Source organism: Oncorhynchus kisutch, linkage group LG23 (assembly GCF_002021735.2).
Source record: "Oncorhynchus kisutch isolate 150728-3 linkage group LG23, Okis_V2, whole genome shotgun sequence".
Lineage (NCBI taxonomy): Eukaryota > Metazoa > Chordata > Actinopteri > Salmoniformes > Salmonidae > Oncorhynchus > Oncorhynchus kisutch.
The window spans coordinates 27,039,277-27,066,552 of record NC_034196.2 but is presented as its reverse complement, the minus strand read 5'-3'; the positions used below and the strand labels follow the sequence as shown (position 1 = coordinate 27,066,552).

The window sequence follows — 27,276 nt, the reverse complement described above, 5'->3', positions numbered from 1 at the left end:
AAAGCCTAATGGTGTTGAAAATGACTCTGGTTAGAAATATATCGCTAATCTAAACTTTGTTGTTGGCTGAATGGGGAGTAAGAGGCATTAGCAGAGGTTCACTTCATCTCCAAAAGACTGACTGGCACACGTTGGATAAAAGAGGTCGAACATGTCTGGGGAAACTAAGACTATCCACAGCCATTCACAGTTTAAAAATGACAAAGGGCCTTGCTATTAAAACAGAAGTCATTGAGCCACTTCAACAGACACTTGATATAAACGTAACCTTGACTTGGTTATAAGATGTGGTATAAATGCACACTAAGAGCTTTCATACTCGGGCTATGTAGGTTTAACCTAATTTGAGGCAGTTATTTGTGTAGGAAATACGTTGTGTCATTCACACGCCAGAAACGAGTCTAATATGTTTATGTAGCCACAGAGGCTGTTAACTTGGGTAAATTAGTCGTTGTTCAAACCTGGGGCTCATCCATTATAGAGAAAGGCAGCAACAGCACGCACAATTAAACACATACAGCGCTGATCCAGTTTATCAAATGGGTCGAAGCTTTCACAGATATTAAATCAAGTGATTTTATTTGATATAATTTGGAGTTGAAATCAAAGCCAATTACAGAAATGAGGAGAAATGAACTTGTGAATTTGGCTGGATGGGAGGATTTGAGTGGCTGGCTGCTCTGGGGTCTCGAGGTTGTTGACATATCTCGAGCTTCAAATCTGATTGGCTCTCCTTTAAAGAAGCTCATGGGTTCATTGGGTTGTTAGGCGCCTCCCCGTTTCTCTAAAGGACATTATAATGCAAGGAACCTCCTTTTTTAACCACAAACAGAATTTGCTTTTATTTAGGCTATATATATTTTTTAAACAGGTTAAAGTCATAGAGATTTTTTTGAAATAGCATTTCGCACTGGAGAGGTGCGCAATGCTTTCGCACGCCGACCTCCTGGATGCTCGCCTCGGTGAGTTATCGTCGCCAAACTCCGGTCTTCAACTCTACTGTAAGCTGGAGGCACTTCTAATCTAAATCAAGCAGAGAAAATTGACAATTTGTTTCTTATTTTATCTTAATGTCAGTTAAGTGAGATAATTCATTGGAAAAGTAATTATTATATTACTGCGTAATTTGATTTAACCGTTTTCTAAATTATTGATGTGATCAAATGGAATTAAGGAGTAGCCTAGATTAAACGCTGTAGCCTATGATACTTATGTGCTTGTTTAAAATACAGTTAGTGTCTGGTTTTATCCATAATGTAATGTTCACTTCGATGGTTTCATCATGTTTTTAGAGAGCATTTTGTAAAATGACAAAATGTTCAACCAATTATCTGCATGCATGACAAACTATTATCCCCTTGCCAGACTTCGTTAGCTTCATAAAAGTGTCACTTTCGATAATCTAACTAAACAATGTATTTTAACAATATATCATACTAATTTAGATTTTTCCTATGCATTAGCCTATACAGAATAGTTGTGACATTGCCTTTAAATTCTGACCGGGTGTTGTCTATCCAGGGATGAAGGATGCCGCGGCAGAGCTGCTGGGTCACAGGGAGGCTCTGAAGTGCAGGCTAGGTGGTGGAGTTGGACCTGACCCCGGCCACTCCGGCGAGCTAGCCCCGGGGCCAGACACCGTGGAGGGGACCACCATGCTCCCTGGAGACGATATCAACAATGGTGGATCCAACCCTTCCGGCGTGCAGGCCAACAGTAAAGAGCAACAGGACAAGCAGCAGCAGAACAACTCCAGCCAATCCGGAGGAAGTCAGAGTCAGAAACAGAAGCGACACCGGACCCGATTCACTCCAGCCCAACTTAACGAACTGGAGCGCAGCTTCGCCAAAACGCACTACCCAGATATCTTCATGAGGGAGGAACTGGCCCTACGGATCGGCCTAACGGAATCTCGCGTTCAGGTAACGGAATCTCGCGTGCAGGTTTGTTTGTGATATGGATTGGGAAATGTATGTGTCATAGCAAATGATTTTGAACAAGTAGCCTATAATAACACTGTAAGAGTAGTGTACTAGGGAAATGATGTGATGAAATGTGTATGCAATTTGCCCTCTCAACCCTCAAAAATAATGTAAATATGAACCGTCAGTGGGTGTTATTATTTCACTTCACGTGCACAATAACAATATTTCCTCAAATAAATAGGCACCACGGCTAATTGCAAAGTACATCTTCATTACAGTCTAAATTACCACTCGGTGAAAATATCCAACTCACAGCTGTTCTCACAGAAGTGCCAATATAATATAGGCTAAGTAGCTTGAATCTAAAGAAGATGAAGTGTAGACTATTGAAGGGATTAAAATAGGCCTACCATACATCTTGATACTGCGTAAAAATGTGGCCACTAGAAATGTATAATAACCTAAAATATTTGCCACTAATAGGCTATTCCCTTGGAACTAAAACTACATGTAATCCATTAGCGATATACTATAGGAGTATAGCATATAGGCCACGCCTTGTGTTCCTCGAGCCAACCATGTTTTATTTCCTTGTGTCAAAAATACTAATAGCTTACACCTGAACCTCGATTGTATTTTTTGAGGGCCTTCTTTTTGTTGTTAAAAGGAAATACAAGATGTATGCTAGACTAACCTAAATCTCTGACAAAAACTGCACTGTGTTATTATTTCACTTCACGTGCACAATAACAATATTGAGCGAGCTGTCCATGGTTCTGAAAATAACGCGCAAGAGCCCGGGTAATAACGTTCTACAGCGATTTGGTTGAAACTAGATGCAAGAAACGTGTCCCAAAATTACGTTATTCAAGACAGAGCTGACAAAACCGGGATGTTATGAGATACAATTGTCCAGAATGAACAGAACTAATAAACAAATCTAATTGGAGATTAAAACAGCTTTTACCATAGGTGCACCTCCGTCACTCTGTCTCGTCGTTGCCATTGTTATCGACATTCTACAGATGCCGCAGAATATCGACGTCTGATGGATGTTTAGGCCTAATGCCAAGTCTTTCTGAGTAGGGGCTAGTGACTGTTTCGTCAAATTTACACTATAGTGGCCTGGAAATAAAATGACATTGCTAACGTAGACATATAATTAGTAGAAAACAACTTTGCCATTATTATAATGTCGTCATATTTACTTTGCTAGCTCATGGCAACATTGCCATCTCTCTCAAGTTCGTCAGAAATAGCTATCAATGCTAACGTTAGCTAGCTAAAATTTGGTTGCTCTCCCATCAATATTAACTAGCTAGCGTTATACTGCATCTAATGTCAATCTGGAAACATCACAATGATGACAAAAGCTTTTCCTACTAATCCTTTTGAAATGCCATCGTGTTTCCCATCCACAGTTATGCATTTAAGATTAAATCTTCATCACCACCCATTGAGACCGCATTGAACAGAATTCTCAGCTGGGCATCATTCTTAAAACGAACGTTCAACACAAGATTGTGATGAAACGTGTAACCCATGCCTACAACGTTGCATTAATACATCGACTTGGATAGTTACTATAATTTAAATTCCATGAGTGTAAGTTTTCATAATATCTGAAAATTACAGATTGTACGTGGACATATTAAGGGCATCTTAATGTAGGCCTAGGTAGCCGATATAATTCATGAAAATAAGAATTTCCTAAATATGAGTGTATTTTTTCCTACTCAATGTATCAAAAACAACATTCAATTTTACATGTATACATTTGACTGAATTATTATGCACGGTAAACTACACAAAGGAGAATGTGCAATGTGCATATGCAATAAGCCACACATACAACTCTCAATGGGCCAGATGAAATGATACGAGAGGTAAGGCTATTTTATTAGGCAATGACTTTGGTACTTAAAATCTAATAACGTTTCGGTTTGTTGTCCTATTGGAGTGGGCCTATATTTGTGCGTTCTCATGCATAATGAAAATGGAATGATAATTTTATCTTTATTATACCCTCACTATTAAACTATCTTTTACAACATAATTACTTCTATATGGATATTGGGTGACAACATGACCAATGGTAGGCCCTAATGGTTTATTCTGTTTCCCTTTACATTCCATATAGCTCAGTTGTCAAAATAGCTCACGAGATGAATTCAATAATAGCTCGACATAGCAGTTCGTTTGGGTCCTCTGATGCATCGTCGTTCATTATCATGTAGCCCTTCTCACGATGATAGTGCAATAAAACCAAATCCATTATTATCAACCAATTTCTGAATTATTTATTGCGATAAGGGATTATTAAGCAGCAATGAAAAATGCAGAGGAGTCGTTCACATGTGAAACAGTAACCGCGGTAATCATTATTATTGCACGGATCAATTTGGTTTCAATATCTTATTTACATAAAATAAGAATTAGCGAAATGACGAGCCCTTTATAAAGCGTATAGCCAATGATAATAATAATAGGAAGCCAGTGGGTAAAAATAGCCTGGGATGTCTCGAATGAGAAGGCGCATGCAGCTTGCGCTGTTCTCTTCTGAAATGGGCCTGTCAGAGTTCCACGTCTTAATGGCGGAAGCGCTGAACGTGTACTCTGTCTTTTAAACAGAATGAGAAATTGCATTTTCTTTCCTTTGAAGTGTAATGCATTTGAGGCCTGATTTCACGGCTGGCTGCTCTGGGGGATGGACTGAGATTGGGCCTCTTAATACTACGGCACAGTGTCTCAACCAAATCTTCACATTAATCATCGGCGCTAACCGGGTTAGGCCTACTATGAGATCTATATAGACAGTCTCTCAAGGACCCGCAGAATAAACACTGCTTGTGCCATTTACAACTGAGGCCTAGGTCACATTAATAACGCCTTTATTTCCGAAATACTAATATTATTGCTGCTTTATGTAGGCCAAAAGTAAGTGTTTATATCCATGTTATGCAGCAAATTATATAAACTTAGTTTGATAGTACGAAAAAGTACGAAAAAGGTATGCACTCTACTGTAAGTTGCTCTGTATCATTTTTTATAATATTCTAAATAGTAAACGGGTTTCGGATAGTCTATTTAAAATGCATATCAAAATCATGGGCTATAGGGCTCATAACAGTCACAATCACATATTGTCAGCTTGCTGGACCACCTCCCGCACAGGGCTATCGTGTTTTCTGACGTAGACATTTTATTTTATGATATCCATGGACTAATGCAGGCATGCCAGAGACCATTTACTGACATGGATTTTTGGCGTGATGTCATGTAAGATATCAAATCCTTCGTTTATGGCATATAATTTCATCCGATGTATATCATATCTAGTGTTATTCATGGAATCCGCTGATATAAATACGATTTGTAATGGAAATATCTGTGTTATTGGCTTCCTGCTCTTCTAAGAAGCTACATCTCTTTCCCGTGCGTTAAAGTGACCGTATATATAAATGTACAGTAGCCTACTCATTGTGTCTCACATTGATGACACTGTAGCCAGATTCTAAGCCATCTCTCCCCCTCTCTCTCTACTCCAGGTTTGGTTCCAGAACCGACGCGCCAAGTGGAAGAAGCGCAAGAAGACCACCAACGTTTTCCGCGCTCCGGGAACGCTGCTGCCCACCCACCACGGCCTGCACAGTCAGTTCAACTCTGCTGCTGCCGCCGCCGCGGCCATGGGCGACAGCCTGTGCTCCTTCCACGCCAACGACACCCGCTGGACCACGGCAGGGATGCCAGGCGTCTCTCAGCTGCAGCTCCCTCCAGCCCTGGGTCGCCAGCACCAGCATGCCATGGCGCAGTCCCTGTCCCAGTGCAGCCTGTCCGGCCCGCCGCCCAACTCCATGGGGCTATCCAACATGTCGTCGAACGGATCCGGACTCCAGTCTCACCTCTACCAGAACCCGTTCCCCGGGATGGTCCCGGCCTCCCTGTCCGGTCCCACCAACGTGACGAGCTCTCCCCAGCTGTGTAGCTCCCCGGAAAATGACGTCTGGAGAGGGACGAGCATCGCCTCCCTGCGGCGAAAAGCGCTGGAGCACACAGTATCCATGAGTTTTACTTAGTAGTAGGCCAACCACCACCAAGCCAAGCACCACGTTTTAAGCGTTTTTCTTTTTACTTTGTCATCTAACATTTTTTGTTTTGTTGTTGAACACATCCAGCCCAATACAGTTGGACAAGGATGAGAATGTCTCCAAGCAAAAAAAGCAAGGCAGCAGCAAAACAACAGCCACAGTTTTGTTGACACACTAATACTAAAACCAAACGATTTGAAGGTGGATAAATGGGTAAATGTTTAGCTTATTAATTTACGATGTGCATGTATTGATTTATAACTTTTATAACTTGATTTATTTTACATGTAGGCTATGTATATTTATTTATTTGTTTATCATTTTATTTATTAAAAAATATATATTTACCACCTCGTTTTCATTTCATTTGTGTATCACAAAATAGTGCTGATATTTGCTACTGGAGTTTCTAACAGTTTCCACCGGCCGATGGTCGAGGGTGTAAAAACTCTCAAAAAATAATAAAACTCGTTTTTAATGTCACCTGCTGCACAGCATGTAACCATGATTGGCCACGGGCATGCGCAGTGCACGTGCAGATCTCACACACCTGGGAGTTTTTTGTTTGTTTGAAAAGCATAAAAAGATTCATACAACGGAAGAGGAAGACAAGCGATAATCTCAAAGGAATCACACAACATGGAAACGAACTTGACTGCATGTGCTGGCCAAGGTAAATTTACGGAAACAGGCCTACTATAATTAAGACAAGAAAAATCGACTTGAATATAATCTGTTATATAGGATGTTTTGTGTAGAGGAAGCATCCTTGACTTGTTCCCATTTGGTCAGTTTGTGATATGTTCTAAATTATTGTCTGTGCTTATTATCATATCAGAATTTCTTAAATGTTTGATCTGATACTGAACAAACCATTTCGTTTCATGGCCATGTTTTTATCAATTGACTGTAAATGAACAAATTAAAATCATTTTCAATATGTCACATCACGAATCAACCTCCTTTTCTTGAACGTGACGCATGCACCCAGCCTATCAAAATCAAATACTGACCTAATGTTTATTTTTATTTCCCTGAAATGCTTCATACCCGGACTCGGAGGCACGGGCAAAGTGTCACCGTTCTCCGGTGATATACGGTAGGCCTACAATAAATAGGAAAACCGATGATCAAAACATCAAACTATCTAACAACGAGCTGTAAATAGTCTACAGTATATCCGTCCAATATGTATTGCTACTGATATTTCACCGACGTAGGCTACTGATGGAATTCCACCCCCAGACTAGAGAAAAGCAAGTGGACAAGAATGTGGGTGTGTTATGGATATGAAAGCTCAAGGCAATGAATAATATATCTTTATATTTATAGATTTCTATGATTTCTATAACAGAAATACGCGTTAAGTCGTGCACATCTTTCAAAACAACAAACGTTTTTGCTGAATCGAATGACACATCCTATCCAGCCAAATATGTCAAGTAAATGCGACCCGTGCCATGAGTTCTGCCTTCTCTTCCCCCCGAGCTCCATTGACGGGTTTGACCTTATATTTGATGGATAATATCGCACTGTAACGTTGATTGTACAGGCCTATATTTTGTTTCGTCATGTCAATGTATATCACGGATTCATTCATCAAACCCATATTTGGAGCAATCTCGGCTGTATTAACGCACGTCCCTGAGGATAATCTCCCCAACAAAACGGCGACAAGCTCTAAATCGTGGTGCAGCAGCAGCATAATTTATACCGCCTCCGACAGAACATCAAACAGGCATGTGGAGCCAGCTATTAAACTCTACACATATCTTATCCCCCCTTTCTCTCTTTCTCTCTCGTCTCTGTCTCTCTGTCTGTGTGTGTGTGTGTTGGAACCACTGATCTATGTGACCTTCTCTGCTTATGACAGTAGGCCTATGTCTATGGTTGGAACATGGAACTACCTGAAGAGAAGACATAGGACAATGTCTCCACATGAGATGCTTGGTAAATGCAGTAATGTGTTTACAAATGAGTTAATTTAAATAATAATCATCATCATCATCATATTAGTAATGTTGTCTGGGGTTGGGCAACAGAAGATAGTTTGGTTAACGAAACCCACCTACACCCTGTTTTTCTTTGGCTGCCACTGTTACTTCTTTAGGTCACATTCTCAATAGTATTACATTCAAGATCTACCCATTGTTGATGGTTCTTTACCTGGATCGGAACATCCAGCACACGATGTAGAGTATCACTGTTGATCTGGATGCTCTCCTCCATACAAACTAGCATAAATAAATAATAAAGCTACAAAAAGTGCAACAACTGGCACTCAATAGCCGAGTGAACACCAGTGTGTGTGCGCGCATGTGTCGACGTCTGGATGTGTTAATATTCACAAAGCATCACAAGACAATCAGGAGGGTTGGGGAGGCGTGCACAGGGATAAAGATTTTCCCAGTCCTGGCGACAGATGCGAAATAATATTACATAAATGTAATCATTTGTTTCACTATCACCCAGGTTAATTACTTTGTGGAAATGGGTAACCCATTTCTCATTGGGTAATTTGTCACACACTGACGCGAGAGCCAATCAGTGACCCCGCTGTTGGTGGGATCATTTCTCCCAGAATTCTGTGCAGCGAGTGTGTCGCGGAAAATGTGGGAGCGAGCCAATGTTTACCTCCTATTTATTTCACAGAAATAAATGAAATCAGTCAATTAACCATCCAAGTGTGAATATGGCTCTCTTTGTCCAGGATTATGAATGAGAGCTCATTAATTTTCTCTCAGGCTCTGTGTGCGTGCGAGTGTGTGTGCGTATGTGTTTGTGTGTGCAGGGGTGGGTGAGTGCTTGTGTGTGTATTTAAAAGGGTGAGAGAATGTGTTCGAAAGCTTCCTGAGAGAGTGCGTGTTTATGCATTGATGTACAATAGCTGTTTATGCATATATTGCCATGCATTGTTCCACCCTCATTCACCTACCCATTAATTGGAAAATGTCACTGCAGAAGATTACAGATATCATTACAACTGCTATGCCAATATTCCAACCAGCACATCAGTATGTCCTATGTTTTTAATGCAACATTGACTACCACTCCCATATACATTGACTACCACTCCCATATACATTGACTACCACTCCCATATACATTGACTACCACTCCCATATACATTGACTACCACTCCCATATACATTGACTACCACTCCCATATACATTGACTACCACTCCCATATACATTGACTACCACTCCCATATACATTGACTACCACTCCCATATACATTGACTACCACTCCCATATACATTGACTACCACTCCCATATACATTGACTACCACTCCCATTCAGCACAAATGGTCACAAAAAAATAACATAGCTATTTAATACTAGTGATGTTGTACTATTCACAGTGTGTACCGATGTTTAAATCATTATCACAACCATTGGTAAAATCGGTTGGATCACTCTTAAAAACATAGGGAAGAGCATTAGGTCTTTGCGTTCTACTCTATTCTACTAATGGTGTGATACAACTCTGGATATGTCTGACAATGATGGGAAGGCATGGTTATAATGGAAGAGAGACATCATTTGGTCTGACAGACAGGACAATATCTTGGCCGGTGATTGTTGTTTCAGATGGCACATGGTGAAGAATTCCATCTCCAGGTTTTATTCATTTCAGTCTAAGTAGTGAAGAGTCTTGCTCTGGCTGTGTTTGGTCCAGTCTGACCAGACTGACTGACACCTAGCAGCTCCCACCATCCGTCATCGTTTGGGAATGTCTTAATTATATTACATGCAAATGAAGAGATTCAATTTTGTGCCCATTATCTATCCATAAGAGCAAATGAACAGAGCATCACTGGGGTCAGAGAGAGACAGAGAGTGAGAATTAAATATGTTATTTTTTTGTTGTAGCAGTTTTTAAAGGGTATTATTTCATTTTTTTGCTTTATTGAATGGATAGTTAAGTGTCGGATAGACATGGACGTTAAAGGGGGGCAGGGTCAAAGGGCAGTGGGCCGGATTTGAACCCTTTGCCGAGTCTGGCTTACATGTGTGCCAGGGTCATCGGTTGTAACCACTGGACCCCACAGAACACTTAGAGATAGTTGTAATATTTGACATTTTGATATCACCATCCCACATCCATTTTTGCAAAACATTTGAGAGAACAGAGCACTCAAAGTGTGTGTGTGTGTGTGATAGGTCAATGTTGGATAATTAACCTATGTTGATGGATAAACAGCAATTACAGTTTTACTCATGTGACAAATTGGAGTGACAGAGGCCTGAATCTGGTCATGCTCCTTAGTCTGCTCTTAACGTTTCTGACCACACTATTCCAGTCACTGTCTATTATATTACAGTATGAATGTGTTGTAACAGTGTCATTGCAGTATATTGTACATTAATATTACTGTTACAACAATAAATCTGTATACAACACTTTCTTCTTGTCAGTCATGAGCTACAGAACTTTAACACTGCCTTTACACCTCTTGTATTGTAGTGTGAGTGTAGTATGTATCAGTATAGTGTGAATGTTGTGTGTATCAGTTTGAATGTTGTGTGTATCAGTTTAAATGTTGTGTAATGTCAGTTAGATTGATTTTTTGTTTGTTTATTTTACCTTTATTTAACTAGGCAAGTCAATTTAAAACAAATTCTTATTTTCAATGACGGCCTAGTGGGTTAACTGCCTTGTTCAGGGGCAGAATGACAGATTTTTACCAGGTCAGCTCGGGGATTCAATCTTGCAACTTTTCGGTTACTAGTCCAACGCTCTGAATGTTGTGTGTATCAGTTTGAATATTGTGTGTATCAGTGTGAATATTGTGTGTATCAGTGTGAATATTGTGTGTATCAGTGTGAATATTGTGTGTATCAGTGTGAATATTGTGTGTATCAGTGTGAATATTGTGTGTATCAGTGTGAATGTTGTGTGTATCAGTGTGAATATTGTGTGTATCAGTGTGAATATTGTGTGTATCAGTGTGAATATTGTGTGTATCAGTGTGAATGTTGTGTGTATCAGTGTGAATATTGTGTGTATCAGTGTGAATGTTGTGTGTATCAGTGTGAATATTGTGTGTATCAGTGTGAATGTTGTGTGTATCAGTGTGAATATTGTGTGTATCAGTGTGAATATTGTGTGTATCAGTGTGAATGTTGTGTGTATCAGTGTGAATATTGTGTGTATCAGTGTGAATGTTGTGTGTATCAGTGTGAATATTGTGTGTATCAGTGTGAATATTGTGTGTATCAGTGTGAATATTGTGTGTATCAGTGTGAATATTGTGTGTATCAGTGTGAATATTGTGTGTATCAGTGTGAATATTGTGTGTATCAGTGTGAATGTTGTGTGTATCAGTGTGAATGTAAGACATGGCCCTGCAGTGGACAGCATCTGTCTTACGGGCTCCTGATAAATTCTGATATTTTGTGTGTATTTTTTTACGCTGATCGTAACTTCTTTTGTACATAATGTCTCTGCCATTAATTGCTATGACCGGAAAACAACTTCTGGACATCAGAACAGCGATTACTAACCTCGATTTGGACGAAAATGTCCACTTCAACGAGTCGGCAGCTCTGGACGTTACTCCGAACCAGGCCCTAATCCTCGAAAGAGGAAACGGTGGCAAAGACATGCGGGGGAGGGGAGGCACCCTGATGAGACTATGTCTGCAAACACATACAGTAGAGCACCATTGCCCTCTGTTCTATTGTTCTATTGTTCTGTTCTATTGTTCTATTGTTCTGTTCTATTGTTCTGTTGTTCTGTTCTATTGCCAAATGTGTAATCAATGAAGAACAAACTGGATGAGTTCCGTTCGAGACTATCCTATCAACGGGACATGAAAAACTGTAATATCCTATTTTTATCAGTCGTGGCTGAACGAGGACATGGATATACATCTCACTGTTTTTTCTATGTATCGTCTAGACCAGATGACTTAGGCAAGACAAAGAGAGGAGGGATGTGTGTCTTTGTTAACAGTTGGTGAGCGATCTCTAATACTAAGGAAGTCTCAAGTTTTTGCTCGCCTGAGTTAGAATACCTCATGATAAGCTGCAGATCATACTATTTACCAAGAGAGATTTCATCTGTACTTTTCATAGCTGTTTACTTACCACCACAAAGCAATGCTGGCACTAAGACTGCACTCAACAAGCTGTATAGGGCTATAAGTTAACAAGAAAATTCACATTCAGAGGCGCTGTTTATTTGTCCGGTGATTTTAATGCAGTGAAACTGAAATCGGTTTTAGCTCATTTTGTCACCTCTGCAACAAAACTCTACATCACCTTTACTCCACACACAGAAACACATACAAGGCCCTCACCCGCCCTCCCTTTGGCAAATCAGACCATAACTCCATCCTGCTTCCTGCTTACAAGCAAATGCTCACACAGTAAATACCAGTAACGCACTCAATACGGAAGTGGTCCAAGGAAGTGGATGTTTCACCAGCACAGATTGATATGTTCCTGGATTCATCAAATAACATTGAGAAGTTTATCACATCAGTCACCAGCTTCATCAATAGCTTTGACGATGTCGTCCTCATAATGACCGTACGTACATTGCCCAACCAGAAGCCATGGATTACAGGCAACATCCCCACTGAATTTGAGGCTAGAGCTGCCACTTTCAAGAAGTGGGATACTAATCCGGACGCTGAAATGAAATCCCGCTACGACCTAATCCGGGTAAACCATCAAACAGGCAAAGAGCGTCAAATACAGGACTAAGATCGAATTCTACCACTCCGGCTCTGATGCTCAACAGATGTGGCAGGGCTTGCAAACTATCACAGATTACAAAGAGAAAATGAGCTGTGAGCTGCCCAGCGATGTGAGTTTACCAGATGAGCTAAATGCCTTCTATGCTGGCTTCGACGCAAGCAACACTGAACCATGCATGAGTGCACCGACTGTTCCGGACAACTGTATGATCTCACTCTATGTAGCCGATGTAAATAATACCTTTAAACAGGTTCAAATTTACAAGGCCGCGGGGCCAGATTGAATAACAGGATGCATACTCAGAGCATGTGCTGAGGAAGGCCCAACATTTTTTCAAAGACTCCAGCCTCCCAAGCGATAGACTGTTCTCTCTGCTACAGCACGGCAAGTGGTACCATTGCGGTACTATGTCTGGAACCAAAAGAACCCTGAACAGCTTCTACTGCCAAGCCATAAGACTACAAAACAAAGCTGCTAAAAAGCTAATAAAATGGCTATCTGGACAACCTGCATTGACCCTTTCGTGAACTAACTCTCAGGCACTGACTCTACACACACTACACTACACTATATTCACTATATGTAGTGTGTATCAGTATAGTTTGAATATAGTGTATATCAGTGTGAATGTAGTGTATATTAGTGTGAATGTAGTGTGTATTAGTGTGAATGTAGTGTGTATCAGTTGTGAATGTAGTGTGTATCAGTGTGAATGTAGTGTGTATCAGTATAGTGTGAATGTTGTCAGTGTAGATGTAGTGTGTATGGGCATGGCGGATGCAGAGGTATGAGTGGGTAAAGCAGGACACAGTGAGGAGGTAATGCGGAGGGACAGTGAGGTGTGTTGGTCAGGAATGAGCCTCTCTCCACTACAAGGCTTTTACATTCACATCACAGCTAGCACCGGGTAAATGTGGGAGTGGCTCTTATCGAATGCTGTAGCCAGCTCTCGGTTAAATCACACCTTAAATCCTTTTCCATCATCATAACCATTTGTTTTCCTATCAGGGAGGGTGAGATGGGATGGGGGGAGCAGAACAGGAGGGAAGGAGGAAGAGGAGGAACACTTTGCCTCTGATCTCGGTGCTCTCTCTCTCTCTCTCACACTTGTTAGTGGTAGTATTTGGTGGTCCTCATTCGTTTTATCATTTCCTCATGCTGCTGATTCCTTCCATTGTTCATGTTGACATATTATGTGTGGACACTGTGTCCTTCTCCCTCGATTCTCCTCCTCTTCCGATTCCTTTATTTTCCTCTCAGCTTTCCTGACCCCTCCTCTTTCCTCCTACAGTATGTCTCCCAACTTCCTTCTCTCGCCTCTTTCTCCTTCATATTTTCCTCTTCCTTGCTCTCCTCTTCTCTCACTCCTATCCAAACCTCTGTACATCTAACCCACTCAGCCCTGATAGTTGACAAATAGTTGCACATTCAAGCCTTATTCACCTCTCCTCCCTCCTCCACTTCTTCAACCCACACCCTCCTCCACTTCTTCAACCCACACCCTCCTCCACTTCTTCAACCCACACCCTCCACCATTCTTTAACCGACACCCTCCTCCACTTCTTCAACCCACACCCTCCTCCACTTCTTCAACCCACACCCTCCTCCACTTCTTCAACCCACACCCTCCACCACTACCACCAATCCTTCCTTCCCTCTCTCTCTCTCTCTCTCCCTCCTCCACTTCTTCAACCCACACCCTCCACCATTCTTTAACCGACACCCTCCTCCACTTCTTCAACCCACACCCTCCTCCACTTCTTCAACCCACACCCTCCTCCACTTCTTCAACCCACACCCTCCACCACTACCACCAATCCTTCCTTCCCTCTCTCTCTCTCTCTCTCTCCCTCCTCCACTTCTTCAACCCACACCCTCCACCACTGCCACCAATCCTTCCTTCCCTCTCTCTCTTTCTTTCTTTCTTTCTTTCTTTCTTTCTTTCTTTCTTTCTTTCTTTCTTTCTTTCTTTCTTTCTTTCTTTCTTTCTTTCTTTCTTTCTTTCTTTCTTTCTTTCTTTCTTTCTTTCTTTCTTTCTTTCTTTCTTTCTCTCTCTCTGTCTCCCTCCTCCACTTCTTCAACCCACACCCTCCACCACTGCCACCAATCCTTCCTTCCCTCTCTCTCTCTCTCTCTGTCTCCCTCCTCCCTTCTCCAGCTGCCCTTGAGCTTTTCTATTACCACATGGAAAGCACCTCGCAGCCCCTGACAAGCGCAGCGGATCGACACTAAATCAGAAATCAGTGCCAGCCGCCGATCTGAGGCACCATGAAGGTCACAGACCATCCGCCGCGGCATCTCAATCTGGAGAACAGAACAGAGCAGGAACACAGACACAACTAGAGCACACAGACACCCGACAGAGAGGTAGAGATGGAGGTAGTTGGGTAGAGAGGGTGATAGAAGTGTAGAGAGGGAGGTAGACGGGTGAGAAGGGGAGGTAGAATGGTAGATGGGGAGGTAGAAGGGTAGAGGGGGAGGTAGAGGGGGAAGGTAGAAGGGTAGAGGTGGAGGTAGAAGGGTAGAGGAATAGGTAGACAGGGAGAGGGGGAGGTAGTAGGGTAGAGGGGGAGGTAGAAGGGTAGAAGCGTGGAGGTAGAAGGGTAGAGGGGGAGGTAGAGGGGAAGGTAGAAGGGTAGAGGTGGAGATAGAAGGGTAGAGGAATAGGTAGACAGGGAGAGGGGGAGGTAGTAGGGTAGAGGGGGAGGTAGAAGGGTAAAGGGGGAGGTAGAAGGATAGAGGGGGAGATAGAAGGGTAGAAGTGGGGGTAGAAGGGTAGAGGAAGAGGAAGATGGGGAGAGGGAGATGTAGAAGCGTAGAGGGGGAGGTAGAAGGGGAGAGGGGGAGGTAGATGGGGAATGTAGAAGTGTAGATGTGGAGGTAGAAGGGTAGAGGGGAAGGTAGAAGGGTAGAGGTGGAGGTAGAAGGGTAGAGGAAGAGGTAGACACGGAGGGGGGAAGGGAGGTAGAGGGGAAGGTAGAAGGGTAGAGGTGGAGGTAGAGGTAGAGGGGAAGGTAGAAGTAGAGGGGAAGGTAGAAGGGTAGAGGAAGAGGAAGACAGGGAGAGGGGGATGTAGAAGTGTAGAGAGGGAGGTAGAAGGGGGAGAGGGAGGTAGATGGGGAAGGTAGAAGCGTGGAGGTAGAAGGGTAGAGGGGGAGGTAGAGGGGGAGGGTAGAAGGGTAGAGGTGGTGGTAGAAGGGGAGAGGAATAGGTAGACAGGGAGAGGGGGAGGTAGTAGGGTAGAGGGGGAGGTAGAAGGGTAGAGGGGGAGGTAGAGGGGGAAGGTAGAAGGGTAGAGGTGGAGATAGAAGGGTAGAGGAATAGGTAGACAGGGAGAGGGGGAGGTAGTAGGGTAGAGGGGGGAGGTAGAAGGGTAAAGGGGGAGGTAGAAGGATAGAGGGGGAGATAGAAGGGTAGAAGTGGGGGTAGAAGGGTAGAGGAAGAGGAAGATGGGGAGAGGGAGATGTAGAAGCGTTAGAGGGGGAGGTAGAAGGGGAGAGGGGGAGGTAGATGGGGAATGTAGAAGTGTAGATGTGGAGGTAGAAGGGCAGAGGGGAAGGTAGAAGGGTAGAGGTGGTGGTGGAAGGGTAGAGGAAGAGGTAGACAGGGAGGGGGGACGGGAGGTTGAGGGGAAGGTAGAAGGGTAGAGGTGGAGGTAGAGGTAGAGGGGAAGGTAGAAGGGTAGAGAAAGAGGAAGACAGGGAGAGGGGGATGTAGAAGTGTAGAGAGGGAGGTAGAAGGGGGAGAGGGAGGTAGATGGGGAAGGTAGAAGCGTGGAGGTAGAAGGGTAGAGGGGGAGGTAGAGGGGGAGGGTAGAAGGGGAGAGGTGGTGGTAGAAGGGGAGAGGAAGAGGTAGACAGGGAGGGGGGACGGGAGGTAGAGGGGAAGGTAGAAGCGTAGATGTGGAGGTAGAAGGGTAGAGGGGAAGGTAGAAGGGTAGAGGTGGAGGTAGAAGGGTAGAGGAAGAGGTAGACAGGAAGGGGGGAAGGGAGGTAGAGGGGAAGGTAGAAGGGTAGAGGTGGAGGTAGAGGTAGAGGGGAAGGTAGAAGGGTAGAGGAAGAGGAAGATGGGGAGAGGGAGATGTAGAAGCATAGAGAGGGAGGTAGATGGGGAAGTTAGAAGCGTAGATGTGGAGGTCGAAGGGTAGAGGGGGAGGTAGAGGGGGCTGTAGAAGGGTGGATGGGGAAGGTAGAAGGGTAGAGAGGGAGATAGAAGGAGGAGAGGGAGGTAGAAGGGGAGAGGGGGAGACGGGGAGGTAGATGGGGAAGGTAGAAGCATAGAGAGGGAAGTAGAAGGGTAGAGGAAGAGATAGACAGAGAGAGGGAGAGGTAGAGGGGAGAGGGGGATGTAGACATGGAGAGGGGGAGGTAGACATGGAGAGGGAGGTAGACGGGGAGGCAGACGGAGAGAGGGGGATGTAGATGGGAGAGGGAGAGGTAGACAGGAGAGGGGGAGGTAGACAGGAGAGGGTGGAGGTAGAAGGGTAGAGGAAGAGATAGACAGGGGGAGTAGAGGGGGATGTAGACATGGGGAGGTAGACGGGAGAGGGGGGGTAGACAGGAGAGGGGGAGGTAGACAGGGAGGCAGACGGAGAGAGGGGGAGGTAGACGGGAGAGGGAGAGGTAGACATGGAGAGGGGGAGGTAGAGGGGGGATGTAGACATGGAGAGGGGGGAGGTAGACGGGAGAGGGGGGTAGACAGGAGAGAGGGGGGTAGACAGGAGAGGGAGAGGTAGACAGGAGAGGGGGAGGTAGAGGGGGAGGCAGACGGAGAGAGGGGGAGGTAGACGGGAGGGGGAGAGGTAGACAGGAGAGGGGGAGGTAGACAGGAGAGGGTGGAGGTAGAAGCATAGAGAGGGAAGTAGAAGAGTAGAGGGGGGGTAGAGGGGAAGGTAGACAGGAAGAGGGAGAGGTAGACAGGGAGAGGGGAGGTAGACAGGGAGAGGGTGGAGGTAGAAGGGGGAGGTAGAAGCATAGAGGTGGAAGTAGAAGGGTAGAGGAAGAGATAGACAGGGGAGGTAGAGGGGGATGTAGACATGGAGAGGGGGAGGTAGACGGGAGAGGGGGGTAGACAGGAGAGGGAGAGGTAGACAGGAGAGGGGGAGGTAGACAGGAGAGGGGGAGGTAGAGGGGGAGGCAGACGGAGAGAGAGGGAGGTAGACAGGAGAGGGAGAGGTAGACAGGAGAGGGAGAGGTAGACGGGAGAGGGAGAGGTAGACAGGGTGAGGGTGGAGGTAGAAGCATAGAGAGGGAAGTAGAAGGGTAGAGGGGGGTAGAGGGGAAGGTAGAAGGGTAGAGGGGGAGGTAGAGGGGAAGGTAGAAGGGTAGAGGGGGAGGTAGAGGGGAAGGTAGAAAGGTAGAGGGGGGGGGGTAGAGGGGCAGGTGGAAGGGTAGAGGGGGGGTAGAGGGAAGGTAGAAGGGTAGAGGGGGGTAGAGGGGAAGATAGAAGGGTAGAGGGTGGAGGTAGAGGTGGAAGTAGAAGGGTAGAGGGGGGGGGTAGAGGGGAAGGTAGAAGGGTAGGGGGGGTAGAGGGGAAGGTAGAAGGGTAGGGGGGTAGAGGGGAAGGTAGAAGGGTAGAGGGGGAGGTAGAAGCATAGAGAGGGAAGTAGAAGGTAGAGGGGGGTAGAGGCGGGTAGAGGGGAAGGTAGAAGGGTAGAGGGGGAGGTAGAGGGGAAGGTAGAAGGGTAGGGGGGGGTAGAGGGGAAGGTAGAAGGGTAGAGGGGGAGGTAGAAGCATAGAGAGGGAAGTAGAAGGGTAGAGGGGGGTAGAGGGGAAGGTAGAAGGGTAGAGGGGGAGGTAGAGGGGAAGGTAGAAGGGTAGAGGGGGAGGTAGAGGGGAAGGTAGAAAGGTAGAGGGGGGGTAGAGGGGAAGGTGGAAGGGTAGAGGGGGAGGTAGACAGGGAGAGGGGAGGTAGACAGGGAGAGGGGGAGGTAGACGGGGAGAGGGGGAGGTAGACGGGAGATGGGGAGGTAGACGGGAGAGGGAGAGGTAGACAGGGAGGTGGAGAGGTAGACAGGGAGATGGAGAGGTAGACAGGGAGGGGGGGGTAGACGGGAGATGGGGAGGTAGACAGGGAGATGGAGAGGTAGACAGGGAGAGGAGGAGGTAGACGGGAGAGGGAGAGGTAGACAGGGAGATGGGGAGATGGGGAGGTAGACGGGAGATGGGGAGGTAGACGGGAGAGGGAGAGGTAGACGGGAGAGGTAGAGGTAGACAGGGAAATGGGGAGGTAGACAGGGAGATGGGGAGGTAGACAGGGAGAGGAGGAGGTAGACGGGAGAGGGAGAGGTAGACAGGGAGAGGTGGAGGTAGACGAGGAGATGGGGAGGCAGACGGAGAGGGAGAGGTAGACAGGGAGAGGGAGAGGTAGACAGGAAGAGGGAGAGGTAGACAGGGAGAGGGGGAGGTAGACAGGGAGAGGGTGAGGTAGACAGGGAGAGGGGGAGGTAGACGGGAGATGGGGAGGTAGACGGGAGAGGGAGAGGTAGACAGGGAGATGGAGAGGTAGACAGGGAGAGGGGGGGTAGACGGGAGAGGGAGGGGTAGACAGGGAGATGGGGAGGTAGACGGGAGATGGAGAGGTAGACAGGGAGAGGGGGAGGTAGACGGGTGAGGGAGAGGTAGACAGGGAGATGGAGAGGTAGACAGGGAGAGGGGGAGGTAGACGGGAGAGGGGGAGGTAGGCAGGGAGAGGGGGAGGTAGACAGGGAGATGGGGAGGTAGACAGGGAGATGGGGAGGTAGACAGGGAGAGGGGGAGGTAGACAGGGAGAGGGGGAGGTAGACAGGGAGAGGGGGAGGTAGACGGGAGAGGGGGAGGTAGACAGGGAGAGGGGGAGGTAGACAGGGAGATTGGGAGGTAGACAGGGAGATGGGGAGGTAGACAGGGAGAGGGGGAGGTAGACAGGGAGAGGGGGAGGTAGACGAGAGAGGGGGAGGTAGACAGGGAGATGGGGAGGTAGACAGGGAGAGGAGGAGGTAGACGGGAGAGGGAGAGGTAGACAGGGAGAGGTGGAGGTAGACGAGGAGATGGGGAGGCAGACGGAGAGGGAGAGGTAGACAGGAAGAGGGAGAGGTAGACAGGAAGAGGGAGAGGTAGACAGGGAGAGGGGGAGGTAGACAGGGAGAGGGGGAGGTAGACGGGAGATGGGGAGGTAGACGGGAGAGGGAGAGGTAGACAGGGAGATGGAGAGGTAGACAGGGAGATGGGGAGGTAGACAAGGAGAGGGGGAGGTAGACAGGGAGAGGGAGAGGTAGACAGGGAGAGGGGGAGGTAGACAGGGAGAGGGGGGGTAGACGGGAGAGGGAGGGGTAGACAGGGAGAGGGGGAGGTAGACGGGAGAGGGAGAGGTAGACAGGGAGATGGGGAGGTAGACGGGAGATGGAGAGGTAGACAGGGAGAGGGGGAGGTAGACGGGAGAGGGAGAGGTAGACAGGGAGATGGAGAGGTAGACAGGGAGAGGGGGGGTAGACGGGAGAGGAGGGGTAGACAGGGAGAGGGAGAGGTAGACGGGAGAGGGAGAGGTAGACAGGGAGAGGGGGAGGTAGACGGGAGAGGGAGAGGTAGACAGGTAGATGGGGCGGTTAGATAGGGAGATGGGGAGGTAGACGGAGAAGGAGAGGTAGACAGGGAGAGGCAGAGGTAGACAGGGAGATGGAGAGGGAGAGGTAGACAGGGAGATGGGGAGGTAGACAGGGAGATGGGGAGGTAGACAGGGAGAGGAGGAGGTAGACGGGAGAGGGAGAGGTAGACAGGGAGTTGGGGAGGTAGATGGGAGATGGGGAGGTAGACGGGAGAGGGAGAGGTAGACAGGGAGATGGGGAGGTAGACAGGAGAGGGAGAGGTAGACAGGGAGATGGGGAGGTAGATGGGAGATGGGGAGGTAGACGGGAGAGGGAGATGTAGACAGGGAGAGGCAGAGGTAGACAGGGAGATGGAGAGGGAGAGGTAGACAGGGAGATGGGGAGGTAGACAGGGAGATGGGGAGGTAGACAGGGAGAGGAGGAGAGGAGGAGGTAGACAGGGAGATGGGGAGGTAGACGGGGAGATGGGGAGGTAGACGGGAGATGGGGAGGTAGACGGGAGAGGGAGAGGTAGACAGGGAGAGGGGGAGGTAGACGGGAGAGGTAGAGGTAGACAGGGAAATGGGGAGGTAGACAGGGAGATGGGGAGGTAGACAGGGAGAGGAGGAGGTAGACGGGAGAGGGAGAGGTAGACAGGGAGAGGTGGAGGTAGACGAGGAGATGGGGAGGCAGACGGAGAGGGAGAGGTAGACAGGGAGAGGGAGAGGTAGACAGGAAGAGGGAGAGGTAGACAGGGAGAGGGGGAGGTAGACAGGGAGAGGGGGAGGGTAGACAGGGAGAGGGGGAGGTAGACGGGAGAGGGGGAGGTAGACGGGAGATGGGGAGGTAGACGGGAGAGGGAGAGGTAGACAGGGAGGTGGAGAGGTAGACAGGGAGATGGAGAGGTAGACAGGGAGGGGGGGGTAGACGGGAGATGGGGAGGTAGACAGGGAGATGGAGAGGTAGACAGGGAGAGGAGGAGGTAGACGGGAGAGGGAGAGGTAGACAGGGAGATGGGGAGATGGGGAGGTAGACGGGAGATGGGGAGGTAGACGGGAGAGGGAGAGGTAGACGGGAGAGGTAGAGGTAGACAGGGAAATGGGGAGGTAGACAGGGAGATGGGGAGGTAGACAGGGAGAGGAGGAGGTAGACGGGAGAGGAGAGGTAGACAGGGAGAGGTGGAGGTAGACGAGGAGATGGGGAGGCAGACGGAGAGGGAGAGGTAGACAGGGAGAGGGAGAGGTAGACAGGAAGAGGGAGAGGTAGACAGGGAGAGGGGGAGGTAGACAGGGAGAGGGTGAGGTAGACAGGGAGAGGGGGAGGTAGACGGGAGATGGGGAGGTAGACGGGAGAGGGAGAGGTAGACAGGGAGATGGAGAGGTAGACAGGGAGAGGGGGGGTAGACGGGAGAGGGAGGGGTAGACAGGGAGATGGGGAGGTAGACGGGAGATGGAGAGGTAGACAGGGAGAGGGGGAGGTAGACGGGTGAGGGAGAGGTAGACAGGGAGATGGAGAGGTAGACAGGGAGAGGGGGAGGTAGACGGGAGAGGGGGAGGTAGGCAGGGAGAGGGGGAGGTAGACAGGGAGATGGGGAGGTAGACAGGGAGATGGGGAGGTAGACAGGGAGAGGGGGAGGTAGACAGGGAGAGGGGGAGGTAGACAGGGAGAGGGGGAGGTAGACGGGAGAGGGGGAGGTAGACAGGGAGAGGGGGAGGTAGACAGGAAGATTGGGAGGTAGACAGGGAGATGGGGAGGTAGACAGGGAGAGGGGGAGGTAGACAGGGAGAGGGGGAGGTAGACGAGAGAGGGGGAGGTAGACAGGGAGAGGGGGAGGTAGACAGGGAGAGGGGGAGGTAGACAGGGAGATTTTTTATTTTTTTATTTTTTTTATTTCACCTTTATTTAACCAGGTAGGCTAGTTGAGAACAAGTTCTCATTTGCAACTGCGACCTGGCCAAGATAAAGCATAGCAGTGTGAGCATACAACAAAGAGTTACACATGGAGTAAACAATTAACAAGTCAATAACACAGTAGAAAACAAAGGGGGGGTCTATATACAATGTGTGCAAAAGGCATGAGGAGGTAGGCAAATAATTACAATTTTGCAGATTAACACTGGAGTGATAAATGATCAGATGGTCATGTACAGGTAGAGATATTGGTGTGCAGAAGAGCAGAAAAGTAAATAAATAAAAACAGTATGGGGATGAGGTAGGTGAAAAGGGTGGGCTATTTACCAATAGACTATGTACAGCTGCAGCGATCGGTTAGCTGCTCAGATAGCTGATGTTTGAAGTTGGTGAGGGAGATAAAAGTCTCCAACTTCAGCGATTTTTGCAATTCGTTCCAGTCACAGGCAGCAGAGTACTGGAACGAAAGGCGGCCAAATGAGGTGTTGGCTTTAGGGATGATCAGTGAGATACACCTGCTGGAGCGCGTGCTACGGATGGGTGTTGCCATCGTGACCAGTGAGCTGAGATAAGGCGGAGCTTTACCTAGCATAGACTTGTAGATGACCTGGAGCCAGTGGGTCTGGCGACGAATATGTAGCGAGGGCCAGCCGACTAGAGCATACAAGTCGCAGTGGTGGGTGGTATAAGGTGCTTTAGTGACAAAACGGATGGCACTGTGATAGACTCCATCCAGTTTGCTGAGTAGAGTGTTGGAAGCCATTTTGTAGATGACATCGCCGAAGTCGAGGATCGGTAGGATAGTCAGTTTTACTAGGGTAAGCTTGGCGGCGTGAGTGAAGGAGGCTTTGTTGCGGAATAGAAAGCCAACTCTTGATTTGATTTTCGATTGGAGATGTTTGATATGAGTCTGGAAGGAGAGTTTGCAGTCTAGCCAGACACCTAGGTACTTATAGACGTCCACATATTCTAGGTCGGAACCATCCAGGGTGGTGATGCTAGTCGGCCATGCAGGTGCAGGCAGCGACCGGTTGAAAAGCATGCATTTGGTTTTACTAGCGTTTAAGAGCAGTTGGAGGCCACGGAAGGAGTGTTGTATGGCATTGAAGCTTGTTTGGAGGTTAGATAGCACAGTGTCCAAAGACGAGCCGAAAGTATATAGAATGGTGTCGTCTGCGTAGAGGTGGATCAGGGAATCGCCCGCAGCAAGAGCAACATCATTGATATACACAGAGAAAAGAGTCGGCCCGAGAATTGAACCCTGTGGCACCCCCATAGAGACTGCCAGAGGACCGGACAGCATGCCCTCCGATTTGACACACTGAACTCTGTCTGCAAAGTAATTGGTGAACCAGGCAAGGCAGTCATCCGAAAAACCGAGGCTACTGAGTCTGCCGATAAGAATATGGTGATTGACAGAGTCGAAAGCCTTGGCAAGGTCGATGAAGACGGCTGCACAGTACTGTCTTTTATCGATGGCGGTTATGATATCGTTTAGTACCTTGAGTGTGGCTGAGGTGCACCCATGACCGGCTCGGAAACCAGATTGCACAGCGGAGAAGGTACGGTGGGATTCGAGATGGTCAGTGACCTGTTTGTTGACTTGGCTTTCGAAGACCTTAGATAGGCAGGGCAGGATGGATATAGGTCTGTAACAGTTTGGGTCCAGGGTGACTGCGGCAGCTTTCCAATCCTTGGGGATCTCAGACGAGATGAAAGAGAGGTTGAACAGGCTGGTAATAGGAGTTGCGACAATGGTGGCAGATAGTTTCAGAAATAGAGGGTCCAGATTGTCAAGCCCAGCTGATTTGTACGGGTCCAGGTTTTGCAGCTCTTTCAGAACATCTGCTATCTGGATTTGGGTAAAGGAGAACCTGGAGAGGCTTGGGCGAGGAGCTGCGGGGGGGGCGGAGCTGTTGGCCGAGGTTGAAGTAGCCAGGCGGAAGGCATGGCCAGCCGTTGAGAAATGCTTATTGAAGTTTTCGATAATCATGGATTTATCAGTGGTGACCGTGTTACCTAGCCTCAGTGCAGTGGGCAGCTGGGAGGAGGTGCTCTTGTTCTCCATGGACTTCACAGTGTCCCAGAACTTTTTGGAGTTGGAGCTACAGGATGCAAACTTCTGCCTGAAGAAGCTGGCCTTAGCTTTCCTGACTGACTGCGTGTATTGGTTCCGGACTTCCCTGAACAGTTGCATATCACGGGGACTATTCGATGCTATTGCAGTCCGCCACAGGATGTTTTTGTGCTGGTCGAGGGCAGTCAGGTCTGGAGTGAACCAAGGGCTGTATCTGTTCTTAGTTCTGCATTTTTTGAACGGAGCATGCTTATCTAAAATGGTGAGGAAGTTACTTTTAAAGAATGACCAGGCATCCTCAACTGACGGGATGAGGTCAATGTCCTTCCAGGATACCCGGGCCAGGTCGATTAGAAAGGCCTGCTCACAGAAGTGTTTTAGGGAGCGTTTGACAGTGATGAGGGGTGGTCGTTTGACTGCGGCTCCGTAGCGGATACAGGCAATGAGGCAGTGATCGCTGAGATCCTGGTTGAAGACAGCGGAGGTGTATTTGGAGGGCCAGTTGGTCAGGATGACGTCTATGAGGGTGCCCTTGTTTACAGAGTTAGGGTTGTACCTGGTGGGTTCCTTGATGATTTGTGTGAGATTGAGGGCATCTAGCTTAGATTGTAGGACTGGCGGGGTGTTAAGCATATCCCAGTTTAGGTCACCTAACAGAACAAACTCTGAAGCTAGATGGGGGGCGATCAATTCACAAATGGTGTCCAGGGCACAGCTGGGAGCTGAGGGGGGTCGGTAGCAGGCGGCAACCGTGAGAGACTTATTTCTGGAGAGAGTAATTTTCAAAATTAGTAGTTCGAACTGTTTGGGTATGGACCTGGAAAGTATGACATTACTTTGCAGGCTATCTCTGCAGTAAACTGCAACTCCTCCCCCTTTGGCAGTTCTATCTTGACGGAAGATGTTATAGTTGGGTATGGAAATCTCTGAATTTTTGGTGGCCTTCCTGAGCCAGGATTCAGACACAGCAAGGACATCAGGGTTAGCAGAGTGTGCTAAAGCAGTGAGTAAGACAAACTTAGGGAGGAGGCTTCTGATGTTGACATGCATGAAACCAAGGCTTTTTCGATCACAGAAGTTAACAAATGAGGGTGCCTGGGGACATGCAGGGCCTGGGTTTACCTCCACATCACCCGCGGAACAGAGAAGGAGTAGTATGAGGGTGCGGCTAAAGGCTATCAAAACTGGTCGCCTAGAGCGTTGGGGACAGAGAATAAGAGGAGCAGGTTTCTGGGCATGGTAGAATATATTCAGGGCATAATGCGCAGACAGGGGTATGGTGGGGTGCGGGTACAGCGGAGGTAAGCCCAGGCACTGGGTGATGATGAGAGAGGTTGTATCTCTGGACATGCTGGTAGTAATGGGTGAGGTCACCGCATGTGTGGGAGGTGGGACAAAGGAGTTATCAGGGGTATGAAGAGTGGAACTAGGGGCTCCATTGTGAACTAAAACAATGATAACTAACCTGAACAACAGTATACAAGGCATATTGACATTTGAGAGAGACATACAGCGAGGCATACAGTAATCACAGGTGTTGAATTGGGAAAGCTAGCTAAAACAGTAGGTGAGACAACAGCTAATCAGCTAGCACAACAACAGCAGGTAAAATGGCGTAGACTAGGCAACGGGGCCAACAGATAAAACAAACAAGCAGAATGGAGTACCGTGATTAATGGACAGTCCAGCGTGCATCAGCTATGTAGCCAAGAGATCAGTGTCCAGGGGGCAGCGGTGGATGGGGCAGGGAAGCTGGACTGGCGAGTGTTATCCAGGTAACAAAAAACTAACAATGACTAAATAGCTTGTAGCTAGTTAGCTGGTTAGCTTCTGGAGGTTTTTGAGTGTGTTCTAAAAATAAAATAAAAAATAATAGCGATTCCGTATCACATTGGGTGAGGCAGGTTTCCGGAAGGTATAAACAAATTAAAAGTCAAAAGGGATAGAAAGTAAATATGGGTCCGGTGGGCGTTTGGGACGCGGCGATTCAGGCGGTTAGCAGGCCTGTGCTAACAAGCTAACAGTTTGTAGGCCCGGGCTAGACAAGGTAGCAGTTAGCGGACCGGAGCTGGACAAGCTAGCAGTTAGCAGGCCGAATTAGCAAGCAGGGAGATAGCGAGGGCTAGAGAGTTAGCCTTTGGGGGACGTCGCGATGGGGTGAGTCTGTTTATTCCTCTTCATGCGGTGACATCGATAGACCGGTCGTGGGCCCGGGTATTGTAGCTCAGGAGTATGCTACGGTGGAAGCGCAGGCCGGGCTAGCTTCAAGCTAAGTGGGTGGAAACGCTAGCCAGGGGTAATCATCCGGGGTTGCGGTTTTAGCTAGATAGCTAGTTGTGAAGATCCAGCGTATTTGGAAGCTTAGGTTTAGCAAAATGTTTTAAAGGGATAGCTATGTAAAAAAACGAAAAATAAACGAAAAATAAACGAAATATACAGGGACACGACACGACAGGACGACAGGACGACTACTGCTACGCCATCTTGGATTGGAGATGGGGAGGTAGACAAGGAGAGGGGGAGGTAGACAGGGAGAGGGTGAGGTAGACAGGGAGAGGGGGAGGTAGACAGGGAGAGGGGGAGGTAGACAGGGAGAGGGGGAGGTAGACAGGGAGAGGGGGAGGTAGACGGGGAGAGGGGGAGGTAGACAGGGAGAGGGAGAGGTAGACAGGGAGAGGGGGAGGTAGACAGGGAGAGGGGGAGGTAGACAGGGAGAGGGGGAGGTAGACAGGGAGAGGGAGAGGTAGACAGGGAGAGCAGGAATATAGACACAGCTAGAACACAGCAGAGCCAGCAGTCACAGAGGGAGAGATGAGGAAAGAGGGAGGTAGAGAGCGTATAAAGAGGGAGGTAGAGAGCGTATAAAGAGGGAGGTAGAGAGCGTATAAAGAGGGAGGTAGAGAGCGTATAAAGAGGGAGGTAGAGAGCGTATAAAGAGGGAGGTAGAGAGCGTATAAAGAGGGAGGTAGAGAGCGTATAAAGAGGGAGATAGAGGGTAGAGGA

The 27,276-nt window shown here is 47.6% G+C and overlaps 1 protein-coding gene across 4 annotated transcripts; it reads left to right on the top strand.

The window, feature by feature from the left end:
• Positions 1–778: 778 nt before the first annotated feature.
• On the top strand, positions 779–6,958 carry LOC109868637 (homeobox protein orthopedia B-like). 4 transcript variants are annotated; one of them, XM_020458339.2, is made up of 3 exons: positions 779–962; positions 1,522–1,922; positions 5,474–6,958. In XM_020458339.2, the coding sequence occupies exons 1-3, from the start codon at positions 926–928 to the stop codon at positions 5,999–6,001; spliced, it is 966 nt and encodes a 321-aa protein (XP_020313928.1). In that variant the 5' UTR covers positions 779–925; the 3' UTR covers positions 6,002–6,958. The 4 variants fall into 4 exon arrangements, with proteins under 4 accessions (XP_020313928.1, XP_020313926.1, XP_020313927.1 ...); XM_020458337.2 differs by having other exon boundaries at positions 815–1,001; XM_020458338.2 differs by having other exon boundaries at positions 825–962; positions 1,522–1,943.
• Positions 6,959–27,276: the final 20,318 nt, after the last annotated feature.